The 13187-nt window shown below is 55.3% G+C and overlaps 1 protein-coding gene across 5 annotated transcripts in view; it reads left to right on the plus strand.

Annotated features, from left to right (window-relative positions):
* The window catches only part of UNK (unk zinc finger), a 33397-nt gene extending 20889 nt beyond the window's left edge, over positions 1–12508 (plus strand). For 4 of the 5 annotated variants that reach the window (XM_086688078.1, XM_086688074.1, XM_086688076.1 and 1 more), the window contains 13 exons: positions 16–146; positions 623–758; positions 1349–1466; positions 2426–2510; positions 3755–3897; positions 4323–4523; positions 5106–5171; positions 5652–5826; positions 6658–6759; positions 6898–7086; positions 9185–9366; positions 9981–10238; positions 11042–12508. In XM_086688078.1, the coding sequence (XP_086544204.1) occupies positions 16–146; positions 623–758; positions 1349–1466; positions 2426–2510; positions 3755–3897; positions 4323–4523; positions 5106–5171; positions 5652–5826; positions 6658–6759; positions 6898–7086; positions 9185–9366; positions 9981–10238; positions 11042–11197 (1942 nt within the window). In that variant the 3' untranslated portion in view covers positions 11198–12508. The remainder of the gene's footprint in view (positions 1–15; positions 147–622; positions 759–1348; positions 1467–2425; positions 2511–3754; positions 3898–4322; positions 4524–5105; positions 5172–5651; positions 5827–6657; positions 6760–6897; positions 7087–9184; positions 9367–9980; positions 10239–11041) is intronic. The other variant, XM_086688077.1, reaches the window with a different exon arrangement.
* Positions 12509–13187: the final 679 nt, after the last annotated feature.

The raw sequence follows: 13187 nt of genomic DNA on the forward strand, positions 1-13187 counted from the left end.
CGCCTTTCCTCCCAGAGAGCTCCAGGCCATGGAGGCCTTGCAGAACGGCCAGACCACAGTAGAGGGCAGCATAGAGGGCCAGACGGCTGGGGCTGCAAGCCACGCCATGATAGAAAAAATCCTCAGTGAGGAGCCTCGGTGGCAAGGTAAAGGTGGTCCCACAAGTGGCCATGCCTCCTCCTGTCCTCTCTTTTCTCCTGCCCATAGTTGCCCTAAGGATTTGGCCCACTACTGCCCTTTTATCCCACCTTATATCCAGCCACAGTCCAGTCACTTGGGGGCACTTCTGGGGAGTTTCCCTAGAGCAGCACAGACCGCTGCTCTGGTTGTATCCTCTCATCACTTCAGTGCTCCCCAAATTCTTCAGGGGGCTTTCCCATGTGTGTACTTATGAATATTTACATATACATACACACGTGTTCTTGACTGTCCTGAGAGTGCCCTTTTTTACCCTGTGTGCTGTATCTCCAGTAAGGGATGGTTCTTACCTCTCTCCTGGGTCTCATTCTTGGTGTTGGCACATGAGGAGGTGGCCTGAGCTCCTGGACCCCTTCCCATGTGGCTTCTCCTTCCCCTTCTCCTGCTACATCTGCCTGACCCCTGCCTCTGGCTCCCTGTGTAGAAACTGCCTATGTGCTGGGGAACTATAAGACGGAGCCGTGCAAGAAGCCCCCGCGGTTGTGCCGCCAGGGTTATGCCTGTCCCTACTACCACAACAGCAAGGACCGGCGGCGGAGCCCCCGGAAACACAAATACAGGTCCTTTGGCCCAAGCAGGCCAGCCATGGGAGGGAGGGGTGGCAGGGAAGGGATCATGGCGGGAGCTGCTTCCACTGTGTTCACAGCAAGGCAGGGAGACCAGCCCTAGGGATTACAGAATCGCAGGACCCAGGTACAAAGGGAGGGAATAGTGAGGACAGCTGAATGATGGCGAGTCCGCTGGGATCCTCTTTTGCCACGAAATGAGGTACTTGGGTCAGATGATCTCTAAGGCCCCTCCAGTTCTGATTCTGAGGGGTGATTGCTGGGGATAAGCCATGGTCTGGAGAGTATGGTTCTGGCTATAGCCTGGCTCTCCTGGGGCTGCAGAATACCTGACACGAGGACCCAGCAGAAGGGGACCAAACAGTGTTCTTGCTGATACGGCCATACTGCTCCAGAGAAGCAGAGCCTGGCTTCTGGCCCCAGTAAGGTTCTCACTCTGGAGTTCCTTTTTTCTCTTTGTGAGCCTGGCCCTGTGAAGCAGGGAGACCAGAGAGGAGCCTTTAACAGGCATCTAGTTGGCATTCCCCAGATCCCAGTGTCTCCCTCTCTGGCATCACTCTGACCCCACCATCTCCTTGGACCAGGTCATCTCCATGTCCGAACGTGAAACACGGGGATGAGTGGGGAGACCCCGGCAAGTGTGAGAATGGAGATGCCTGCCAGTACTGCCACACCCGCACGGAGCAGCAGTTCCACCCGGAGGTGTGCCTTGGAGCAGGGGCTGGGCCCTTTGAGAGCTGTGGGTGGCTTAACATACCCTCTTTGGGAAGCCAGGAAAAAGGAAAAGAAGGTCTGGGCAGATGTGGGCAGATATCACGCTGACACCATCCAGGCCTCCCTAGGCAGTGCTTGAGGAGCCCTGAATCCTAATTGGGTAACTTGCCTTGTTCTGAGCCCATGGTCACCAAGCAGCCCCCTTGCTCCCAATTTTGTTTCTTCCCCTCACCCCGGGCCTCCTGTCAGGGAGCGGCATGGACTGGGCATAGTTACCTGGCCATTCTGGACTTGGCACCACTCATGGTGCTTAGACTCCAATGACCTCAAGATTTAAAAAAATAAGAAAGCCCCTTCCAGCTGATGTGTTTCAGATCAGAGTCTCTGGTACCGGCAACCCAGCCCACTGGCCCCATGGTGCAGCCTTGAGCCATGTCAGTGTGCCAGGATCTGGAATAGGGTACATAAAGGCACATGCTGTCCCTGCCCATGGGTTCATGGAGGCATAGACATATGGGCAGAGGCCACCTTGTACGGGTTGCAGACAGCAAGGTGGAAAGTTAGATGTAGATCCCAACCCAGGGTACACGTAGGTAGAGGGATGCTGCCTCTGATCTTGGCTCCCTTGATGTCCCAAGAGACATTCGGAGGTCACAGCCCTGGCCAAGACCCTGAGTGGGGAAGCAGCATAGAGAAGATCCCTTTGTGAGGGCCTAAGCAGGGCTGGTTGAACCTGTGACCCCAGAAGGGGGCGCTGTCCTTAGCATGAGGGTGGTTGTATCTGCTTCAGGAGTTTGAGTAAGAAGTCAGTAGGGAAAGAGTTAGGGAAGTGGCGTGGAATGGGGCGGAGAAAAGAGATTACTAAGCTAACCCTCCCATGTTGAAGGCACCCATGCCTGCCTGTCCCTCTCTGCCTAAGCCTGATGTGCCTCTGCTCTGCCCTCCAGATCTATAAATCCACCAAGTGCAACGACATGCAGCAGTCGGGCAGCTGTCCCCGAGGACCTTTCTGCGCCTTTGCCCACGTAGAACGTATGCTGTTCCCATTCCCCTCTCCACCCTCTCCTCCCCTCACGCTCTGCTCAGGCTCAGTCAGAGGAGTGGCCTCTCATCTGCCAGCCAGCAACAGGCTCTGTCCTTGCTGGAGGTTCCAGTCCCCCCTGCACACACACCCCGGAACTGGCCTTAAAGCCCTGGAGCTTCCAAGGTCGTGAGACAGAGCAGGACCAGGTCCCTGGTCGGGCACTCACAATCACAGGCAGAATGAAGCACCCTTCCGGAGCCAACTAGGCAGATCTCAGCAGCCACCCCATGCCCCATCCATGGCAGACATCCCTAATTGAACATGGCACTCTGTCTTGCTGAGAGCAGGGCTGTCTGATCAAAATGTAATGCAGCCCTTCTTGTGTCATTTTAGATCTTCTAGTAACCATGTTAAAAAAAAAAAAAAGGCAAAAGAAATAGGTTAAATTAATGTTAACATCCCTTTACTTAACCCAGTGTAAAATATCATTTCAAAAGTAATTACTGTAAAAAATCAAGATATTTTACTTTTTTTTTTTTTTTTTTTTTTGGTCCAAACTAAGTCTTTGAAATCTGTTGTGTAATTGAGTAACTGCAGCACATTTCAGTTCAGCCCTGTTGTGAGTGCTTGCTAGCCACATGTGGCTCATAGCTACTGGATAGCGAGGTGTTCAGTTCTCGCACAGCAGTCTAGACTGCCAATACCCATCTTAGAGCTGGAGCTCAAGTCGGAACCCTTGCCAACCACAGACCGCTGCTCTGGTTGTCCTTAACGTCTTCTCAGGCTCAGGCCTTATCTCTGGGATTAGGGTAAAAAATAAGCTGAGGGCCCTAGGAAGGGCAATATTCTTGGCACAAAGATCGTCGCCAGCCATGGGCAACTGGGACCACCTATTGAGGCAACACAGGGAAATAATTAATGGCTCAGGCTTTGGAGTAGTACAGATCAGGGTACAAATCCCAACTCAGCTCTGTCACCTAGGGAGATTACTTCTATGAGCCTCAGTTTCCTTATCTGTGAAATGGAGACTCTGATGTTATTTGTATCTTCTAGTCATCGTGAAGATTCACGGTGAATACAAAGTGCTTGGCACAAAGTAAGCACACAGTACGCAGTATTAATAGAAATAAGGGAGGAGCTTTCCCTTTATATACAGAGGGTGCATGGTCTCCTTTGAAAAAGATCCCAATGTGTGTTTGGAGGGACAGAGCTGGCAAGGAGCCTGCTGACAGCCTGACTCTGTCTCTTGCAGAGCCACCCCTCAGTGACGACCTGCAACCTTCCTCAACTGTGTCCAGCCCCACTCAGCCGGGTCCTGTCTTGTACATGCCATCTGCTGCCGGAGACTCCGTGCCCGTGAGCCCCTCCAGCCCGCATGCCCCTGACCTCAGCGCCGTACGTGCCTATCCAGGGAGTGGGTGGGCACCATGCCTAGCCAGGAGTCAACACCTGCCTCTAATGCTCCCAGTGCCCTCTCAGCCTGTGCTTGGAGGAGGGGGCCCTGGTATTTTGCCTCAGGCCAAGGAGTTCTGCCCTTTCTGCCCCAGGGTTTTTCTATCAAAAATCTAGTGGTGGGTGGGGTCCCCAGAGCCTGTGTTGGTCAGCCTGGGTAGAGCTGGTAGAAGGGACACAAGCCTTCGGTCACAGTTCCCCCATAACTTCCTCACGGAGACTACCCTGCGTGGTAGTTGCTGCCCACTGGCAGTTGAAAATAGAACTGAGCCCCTTGCTGAAGAATCTCCCTCTGTGGAGGGGACAGAGGATGGGCCATGGCCTAGCCCACATTTTGCCCACCAAGCCACTCCCTTTCTTCTCTGCAGCTCCTCTGTAGAAACAGCAACCTAGGCAGCCCATCTAACCTCTGTGGCTCCCCCCCGGGCTCCATCAGGAAGCCCCCGAACCTGGAAGGCATTGTCTTCCCTGGGGAGTCTGGCCTTGCCCCTGGCAGCTATAAGAAGGCTCCTGGCTTTGAGAGGGAAGACCAGGTGGGAGCCGAGTACCTGAAAAATTTCAAATGCCAGGTAAGGGACGCAAGGGGAAGTCCAGTGAGGTTAGCCTTCTTCAGGGGGCAGGAGAAGCCCTGGAGAGCTGTCCTGGCCTGGCTGTGGGGAACATGACTGGGAGCTGGGAAGCCCCTGTCCTCAGCCTCTTTGACCCTGAGCAGAGTGAGGGAGCCCATCCCATTTTACAGATGGAAACAGGAAAGTTAGCGTGGCCAGGCACCTGACCCTCTCACAGACCCAGTTAATAGAGGAGCAGGGACTCCACCCTCGGTCTCCTGTCCCACCATCTGGTCTTTTCCCTGCCTTATGCTGCCTTGATAAAGTGGCAGGGCCTTGGGGAACAGGCAAGAGTGTCCCTCACTGGACTTATCTGAGGCTTGGAGTCACCAGGGAGGAGGGAAACAGCTCCCCTGGTTCCTAGAGTAGGGAATGGAGTAGGGGTGGGGAGGGAGAGCAGGGTATGTGTGTGGAGGGGGACTGTGTGACAGGTGCCTGCAGCCTCAGTGGGCCATGGCAGGTGGATGCTTGGGAAGACTCCTGTACTCAGGGGCCCTTCCTAGCACCACATGAATCCCGTGCTCCCTGACTTTTCTTTCTTAGGCCAAGTTAAAACCCCACTCACTAGAGCCCAGGAGCCAAGAGCAGCCTCTGCTTCAGCCCAAACAGGTATACAGCTCTCAGCCCCCTTCCTCCCCTTCTGGAACCCCTGCTGTTGACAGGATAGGCCCAGAACCCCAGGCTTTGGAGAAGGGGGCCGCTGCTTTCCCCATAACCTGAGGGCTGAACTAAGGTGGGGCCCCAGCCCTAAATCCAGAGAGGTAGGGATCAGGCCCTGCAATCCCTTACCTCCTGGACTCACTCATGAGTTAGTCAAAAAAATATTTCTTGAGCGTCTATACTGTGTCAGGCGCTGTACTCACTTCTCCCTTCCCCTACTGCAGGACTCTAGGGTGAGTGGGCCCTGCAGCCTGTAAGCCACAGCTGTCCCAACTCCAGCCTTGCAGCAAGGTGTTGAGTGGGTGGGGTCCCATCTGAGCTTGGGGGCAACTGGATGAGCCCTGGTTTGCACCATTTCCCTCCAGCCCCTGGCCATGGCTTCCATGAGCGGGTATCCCATTGTCTCTCCTCCTCATTCTCTCGTTGCAGGACATGCTGGGCATCCTTCCCGTGGGCAGCCCCCTGACCTCAAGCATCTCTTCTAGTATCACCTCCAGCCTGGCAGCTACGCCCCCTAGCCCTGCTGGCACCAGCAGCGTCCCTGGCATGAATGCAAATGCTCTGCCCTTCTATCCCACCAGCGACACGGTAGAGTCGGTCATAGGTAATTAGGCCATGTCTATTGCCAAGATCTGGACTGGGTCTGGAGTCAGAGAAACTAGCTCTCGAGTGAGATCCAAACCAGGGTGCTTGTCACTGTAGACATTTACCTTGGGAGAGTCAGAAGGTGGGCACTCTGAGCCCTTTGACCTAAAGGGAAAATGAGCCCAGGGCGTAGGGCCCTTATAGCCCTTAGAGCAAATTAGCTATTTCTCTGTTGTGGAAATTAGGAAGAGCCGCCTCTTCCCTTGGACCAATGCAGCCTCATTCCACGATATAGGTCCCTTGGCCCTCATACTCTCACTAGGTACCCTTATGTAGCAGACAGTCTACACAACTGCCCTTCTCTGTCAGCAGCCCTTTATGGGTGGCACTTTGTGGCAGGTCGTGTTTCAGGCACCAGGCTGGCAGAGATGCAGATAGGGTGTTCCTGCCCTCGAGGAGGGACATTGTTCCCAGCCTCCCAGTCTAGTTCAGCAGAGGGCAGTGGGTGTTTGTCAAGCACCTACTGTGCATTAGCCACTGAGGGCCCAAAGATCTGTTTCCTGCCCTTGAGAGCTCAAGGATGAGACATACAAGCTGTAACATCAGGAGAGGTATCAGAAGGCTTTGGAAGAAAGCCATCTGAGCCGGACGTGGCAAGGCACACAGCACAGGGTGTCCATGTTGGCAAAGGAGCAGCCCGACAGGCAGAGGCTTGAGAGCCTGGGTCTAGTGGGGCCGAGCATGAATAGGAGGCAGTAGAGGTGGGTCCTGGAGACGAGGCCTGGAACCTCAGGGTTCTGTGGCCCCTTGGGAGGCAAGGAGGTTTATGTACCAATCTCTGTGTCCCCAGAGTCTGCCCTGGATGACCTGGACCTGAATGAGTTTGGGGTGGCTGCCCTAGAGAAGACTTTTGATAACAGCACGGTGCCCCACCCAGGCAGCATCACAATTGGTACTGGGTAGTGGGTGGGCAGTGCATGAGGGAGGGCTCCTAGGGGTCCAGCCTGGCCCGGGCTGGGCAGGCGAGCCTTCCCCTGGCTCTGTGTAGCTTGCCCCGCCTTCACTGGGCCCTCTGGGGCCTCTCTTCCAGGTGGCAGTTTGCTGCAGAGCTCTGCACCCGTGAATATCCCTGGCTCCTTGGGCAGTTCTGCTTCCTTCCACTCAGCATCCCCGTCCCCTCCTGTCAGCCTCTCCTCGCATTTCCTGCAGCAGCCCCAGGGCCACCTGAGCCAGTCCGAAAACACATTTTTGGGGACCTCAGCATCACATGGATCTTTGGGTAAGAGGGGGTGTGTCTCTCCAAGACCTGGGGCAGCAGGGTCTGGGCTTTTAGAAGTGCTTTTGGCCACTTTGTCCATAGCCAGAGGCAGTGCAGAGTAGAGGTTGGAGCAGGGACTCAGAGCTTGGAGGTGGGTCAGGTCCCTGTCCCACGTTTCCCTTAGCTGGGTACACCTGGACAAGGTGGCTTAGCCTCTTTTAGTTTCCTGTGCTTTAAAGTTTGTAGAAATAATGGCATCCTCCTCCTCGCAAGGAAGGTGCAAGGCTTAAATGAAATAATGTGAGGGAAAGAGACGAAGGGAGAAGTCTGCACAGGCTTGCCCCAGGCTCAAGGTGGCCTTCCTAGAAGAAGAGGCACCAGGCAGACCCAGCTGTGACCCCAAAGGCTGCTGAACATGAGAACCGGACTGGGGGGTTCTAGAGGGCACATCACGTGACAGTGGCTAGAAGCAGGGCCTGGCGAGCTGCAGGCTCCACCGCGGGCAGGGTACCCTCTCGTGGGCAGGCTGGCATGAGTGTTTACTGAGGTAATGCATAAAACAGCACAGTGCCCAGCTCGCTGCTGCTCTTAGTCCCCCCCCCCCCCCCCCCCCCCAGCAGCTGTTCGAGAAGATCAAGAAATAACCTCTCCTGAGGGTGCTGGGCTTCCTGCTCACACTGAGTCTGAGCCTGTGAGCCAACCTTTGACATTCTGACCAGAGATCAGGGCAACACGTTGATCTCTAAGCATCTTTCCAGTTTTGAAGGTGGCTGTTCCATTTTATGTTGGCTCTGTTAGCTTCAGATGCTTTGTGTCACATTTGACTGGCTTGTTCATATTCTGGAAGCATCTTGACTGTACCCCTTCTTGCCACACACTCATTCCTTTCATTCCTCTCCGTGTAGTTATCAAGCAGGGTTTTATAGAGTGTGAGCTCAACAGTCCCTCCTGCCACAGAGCCATGGTCTAGTCAGAGAGGCAGACCTTCATGGACACTAGAGCCTACTCAGAAACTGTCACTGTTGTGTGGGTTGTGTGGAGTTAGAGGCCTGGCTTTGTGATTCAGAATAATAGAGGGAACCTGACCTGGACGTGGTCGAGAGAGAAAGTGCCACCTGAGTGCGGAGGGAGGTGCATGGGAAGAGCTCGCTGCCAGGATGACATTTTGTTGGTCGTGAGTTCCCACCTCTGGGGACAGGGCAGATAGGCTCATCGATAGTGCACATCTCAGGATCTCTACATAGGATGACATCTGTCATAGTTTGGGTGTATGTGTTGCTTGGAGGAGAGAAAGAATCCTTTGATTTCTGGAAAATCCTTGCTGGATTAGTGGGAAGGGAGTGAGAAAGAAGTTATTAGAATGAGAAGTGTGGGCAGAATGAGGCCAGAGGTGGGTATGGGTCCCCCTCTAGAAGACACAGGGGCTGCCCTGGTGGCCACAGAGCGAGGCACATGGTGTTAGCAAACATCTGTCAAAGGAGTAAACGAATACATGGCTGGGTGAGCGCGCAGCCCAGCTAACTGGAGAAAGTAAGCCTTTGGAGTTAGATGCCCTGACTGTATATCGTCTCCACCGTTTACCGTTTGTGTGATTCTTAGTGACACCTTTTTTTTTTTTTCCTGTTTACTCATATAAACCAAGGAGAATGAACCAGGGTTCCCTGAACTTTTCCTACTACAGTTCTGCCATCATCTGAGGCTCTGGGCCACATTTTTGCCCCCGAATTTCCTCCCTAGCCTCACAGCAGGTGTAAGGGGATTCTCCCCTCTCTAGCCCAACAGTCAAGTCACAATCACAAATTGCCACCTTTACAGACTGCTGTCCCTCCAGTCCTTCCCAAGTCCCCTGAATCACTGTGAGGCAAGTGATGGGAACCTCACTTTACAGATGAGGTTGCTAAGCCTCAGAAGTTAAGTGCTAAGTGTTGAGTAGCAGGTGATGCTACGGTAGGTCTGATGCAGCTGTGGGGCCAACACATCCCTGTAAAATTCCCTGGCCTGATATTGCTGAAGCCTTGCACAGCTAGCCCCTGGAAGCCTCCAGGCAGGGGTGGACGGGGCCCAGGGTCTGGGTCTGAAGCCTTCCAGAACCCTGATGTTCCTCCATTTCCTGATGCAGGTCTGAACGGGATGAATAGCAGCATCTGGGAGCATTTTGCCTCTGGTAGCTTCTCCCCAGGCACTTCTCCTGCCTTCCTGTCAGGGCCAGGGGCTGCTGAGCTGGCCCGGCTGCGGCAAGAGCTCGAAGAAGCCAACAGCACCATCAAGCAGTGGGAGGAGTCCTGGAAGCAGGCTAAGCAGGTACTGGGCCCCCACACCCACTTGCCTTCCCAGGGCCTGATGGCATGCAGCCTTCGCCCATCTTACACAGAGGAGGCGCAGGGGTGGGAGGCCCAGGGTCCTGGAGGACAGAGCAGAAATTTAGTTTTGTTCACTCTTTCCCTGTGGAAACACTTGCCTTGCCAGTCAGGACCCTGGGCTGGCTGGTGTCCCAGGCCCGGAATTCCCACTGTGAGTTGCTTATTTGGTTTGATCCCACAGCACTGCTTGACTCTCCCCAGAAACCCTGACTTTCCAGGGTGTTCTAGGCTCTGAGATGGTTCCTCTGTCCAGCTGCAGCCTGGCTGCTCCTGCAGGTGCTGGCCAACATGCCCAGCTCTGCCTAGCGCTCCTCTGCCATGCTGGCTTCAGCCCCCTTCCTGACACACACAGGGTCTCTTGCAGATCTTGAAACCTCCCTTGTCTGCAGGCAGTGTCAGCCCCCTGCCTGTGCCCTCCCCAGACAGTTGACCCAGCTCTCCAGTAGGCCCCGCAGCCACGGTGGTCCCTGCAGGCTCCCAGAGATGTACTTGCAGGGGGGAGGGTTGCAGGGCCAGGGGGCCATCAAGATGAGGTGCTGTGTGTTGGGCCCATAGGCTTGTGATGCCTGGAAGAAGGAGGCAGAGGAGGCCGGTGAGCGGGCCAGCGCAGCAGGTGCTGAGTGCGAGCTGGCCCGGGAGCAGCGGGATGCACTGGAGGAGCAGGTTAAGAAGCTACAGGAAGAGCTGGAGCGGCTGCACTCAGGCCCCGACCCACAGGCCCTGCCCACCTTCTCCGACCTGGAGGCCCTCTCACTCTCCACCCTCTACTCCCTCCAGAAGCAGCTGCGGGCCCACCTGGAACAAGTGGACAAGGTCAGCCCAGGAGGTTAGGGGAGCGCTGGGTGGGGGTGTACAGCAGCCTCAGCAGCGCTTGGACTCGGATGGGTCCACGCTGCCCCAGGGACAGCCACCCTTCTGGGAGCCTCTGCCCACCTGCTGGGCTGACACAAAATGCTGCCCTCTCGGAGGAGAGGTAGGAGAAAATGTCACTTGCTGGGAGGTGAGAAAGCTGGAGACAGGGAGGCGTCAGTACCCACACTCCCCCCCCCCCACCCCGCCCCCACCGCCCCAGCCCCCACAGTTCTGAGGGTGGGGCTGACCCAAGCTGCATTACTAGGCCTGGGCCTTCGGTTACATTGAGACGCTTCTCCTGTGAGCTCTGCACATACCAGAAGACATTCCAGAACCGTTAGGTCCCCAGGGCTACTTTGTCTGCATTCCTAGGTGCCCCACTGATCCCCAGGGAGCATGGCACAGCAGAGAGTGCATTCATTTTTTTCACCAGGCATTTGCAGCCAGGCCCCATTGTTCTCGTTTGAGGACTGAGGGTCCCTGTGAGATCGAGACAAGAGGCAGAGGCTTTGTGGGAGGAAGAGCCCGTCAGGGTGGGGGCTGCAGAGCAGCACCGGCCCTGCCCTCTCCGCACCCCTGGAAGCAGACATTGGGAGCCCTGAGGGCATCAGCCTGGACTCTGACTCTGCCCTCTCACTTGGCAGCCATGCTGCTGAGCTCTGTGCCTCTGGTTCCTCATCAAGGGGACCAAAGAGAATGTTGAGGAAAGCTCCTTGTCCAACTCCGGGCCAGGCTGGTGACCATGATGTCACTTTCTCCCGCAGGCCGTGTTCCACATGCAGTCGGTGAAATGCCTTAAGTGTCAGGAACAGAACCGAGCGGTGCTGCCGTGCCAACACGCCGTGCTGTGTGAGCTCTGTGCCGAGGGCAGCGAGTGCCCGGTCTGCCAGCCTGGCCGGGCCCACGCCCTCCAGTCGTGACCCCGCAGGCCTGGCCCTGGCCTGGCTCAGATCTTCTTACCTAGGACTTTTTAAAGTATATATATATGTATGTATGTATGTATGTATGTATATGTATATGATTCTGTATATGTATACATTTCTGTATGTGTGTAGGTATGCGTGGGCGGCAGTGTGTGAACAGTGTCTGTGTGTATATCTGTACATAGATATAGACACACACTTTAAAACAGACTTACCAAGCACTTTTTAAAAGAAAAAACTATTTTGCAGCCCTCCCCTTGCCCACTCCCTCCTTTTCCACTGCAGAGACAAAGTCCCCTCTTCGCCCACTGGGCTTCAGCAGGGGATACGTTTCTGTCTCTTTTTAAATGTAGGGAAACTAACTAGTTTTAACTTCTTCCTGGGGCCTGAGCGGGAAGCTGGAAGGGGCTGAGGGGAGGGACCAAGCCTTCAGGGCAGGCTCTGTTCACTGCACCTCCCCAGGCCAGGGAGAGAGCCAGGGATGTGGACATCCCCAGGGCATACCTGGTTCCCAGCTGTGAGGCTTGAGGGGGATGTGCTGGGGTCGAAGCCAGCCTAGCTCCTAGGTTTACCAAATGTGTATTTAGTCTGGGGCTGGCAGGCCAAAGCTGCAGGGGCCAGCCCCATTCCCACCCCTGGGCCCTTGAAGCTCCTTGAGGGGCAAGGCCCAGGAGTTCTACCCCTCAGGTTCCTGAGGCCAGGGATCCACCTCAGTCCTCTCCCTCTGGGCTCCCAAAAGCAGCCTCCCTGGCCCCAGGGCCACCTACCAGACTGGCACTGCCCTCTTCATAACCCCCCAGCTGCTGTCAGCTTCCCCCCCCCCCCCCCATATCCTCCCTTCCCTCTGGCAGCTAGCAGGGCAATTGGTGGGGAGGAGCTACGGACTGAGGACCAAGGTAGGGCTCAGGCCCTGCCCTCCTCACCGGGAGGGGCTCCGTATGCATTCCTTGGTGCTCTCTGAGTGCAGCTGACGTCCTGCCCATTTGGAGCAGACGCCTGTGTACATGTGTGTGCGTGCCTGTCCGATGTATATTGTGTCTTAGCTTCCATTTTAAAAATTGTTCTGTACAGAAAGATGCAGTGGGTGCGGGAGGGCAGAGCGGGTGGAGGGAAGCCACCCTGCTCCCAGCGCTGGGGGTCTGGGGTGGGAGCAAGAGGGCTGTGAAGGGTCTGGCCTGGACCAGGCTCTCCTTGGGCTCAGCACGAAAGGGCTTTCAATGAATTAAGTGAAAACTTTTTTTTTTTACAAAAATGCAAAAATCAACAAAGCTCCAAACCTATTGGAAATAAAATATGAACTTAACAGTGGTAGCCTGTTTACATGAGGGTGAGGGAGATCCAGCCCCACCTGGGCTATAGAAAGAGCTTATGCCCCATCAGCTGGGACCCATTCACTTACTGTTTTGCAAAAGAAAACAGGGCCCCTAGTAGTTTCTCAGAGGAGGAGGACTGTCTTCTCTCAAAAGCATTAAAAGGAAGGTTGAGGGTCCCAGCCTTTGAGCCACCTCTTTCCTCCCCCTGCTCTTAGCTGGCCTAGTAGGTAGCTGTGAAGAAACACAGCTAATGGGCTCTCTGTATGGATCTCAGGTTCAGAGCTGAAAGGAGCCTTGGATGATCTCAACTGACCCCCTTCACCACCCTCCCCCATCATACTTGTGTGGGCTCAGAGAGGGTCACACAGCTAGATAGGACAACCCGGCCTTGGGCTCTCTCAGCATAGGGGCCACGTTCCCCCCCCCCCCCCAGGCCAGGCTGCAACTCCATTCCTCTCAGCCCTTGAATAGACACACAACTGAACTCCTGGGAGACCCCCACTTATGGTGCTCCCCTTGGGAGCATCAGGCCCTTGTGCTAGGCAGCAACCGCACACACGGATATGCCTGGTAGTGTTTTGTTTGAACATCAGTTACTCCCACATCTCCCTGCTCTATAATGTGAAGTGAGGGGCCGAGTGGGCCACAGGTGGGGGGACAGCTCAAGGTCTCCT

The sequence above is a fragment of the Puma concolor genome, chromosome E1 (genome assembly GCF_028749965.1).
Source record: "Puma concolor isolate L17-30 chromosome E1, mPumCon1.1.hap2, whole genome shotgun sequence".
NCBI lineage: Eukaryota > Metazoa > Chordata > Mammalia > Carnivora > Felidae > Puma > Puma concolor.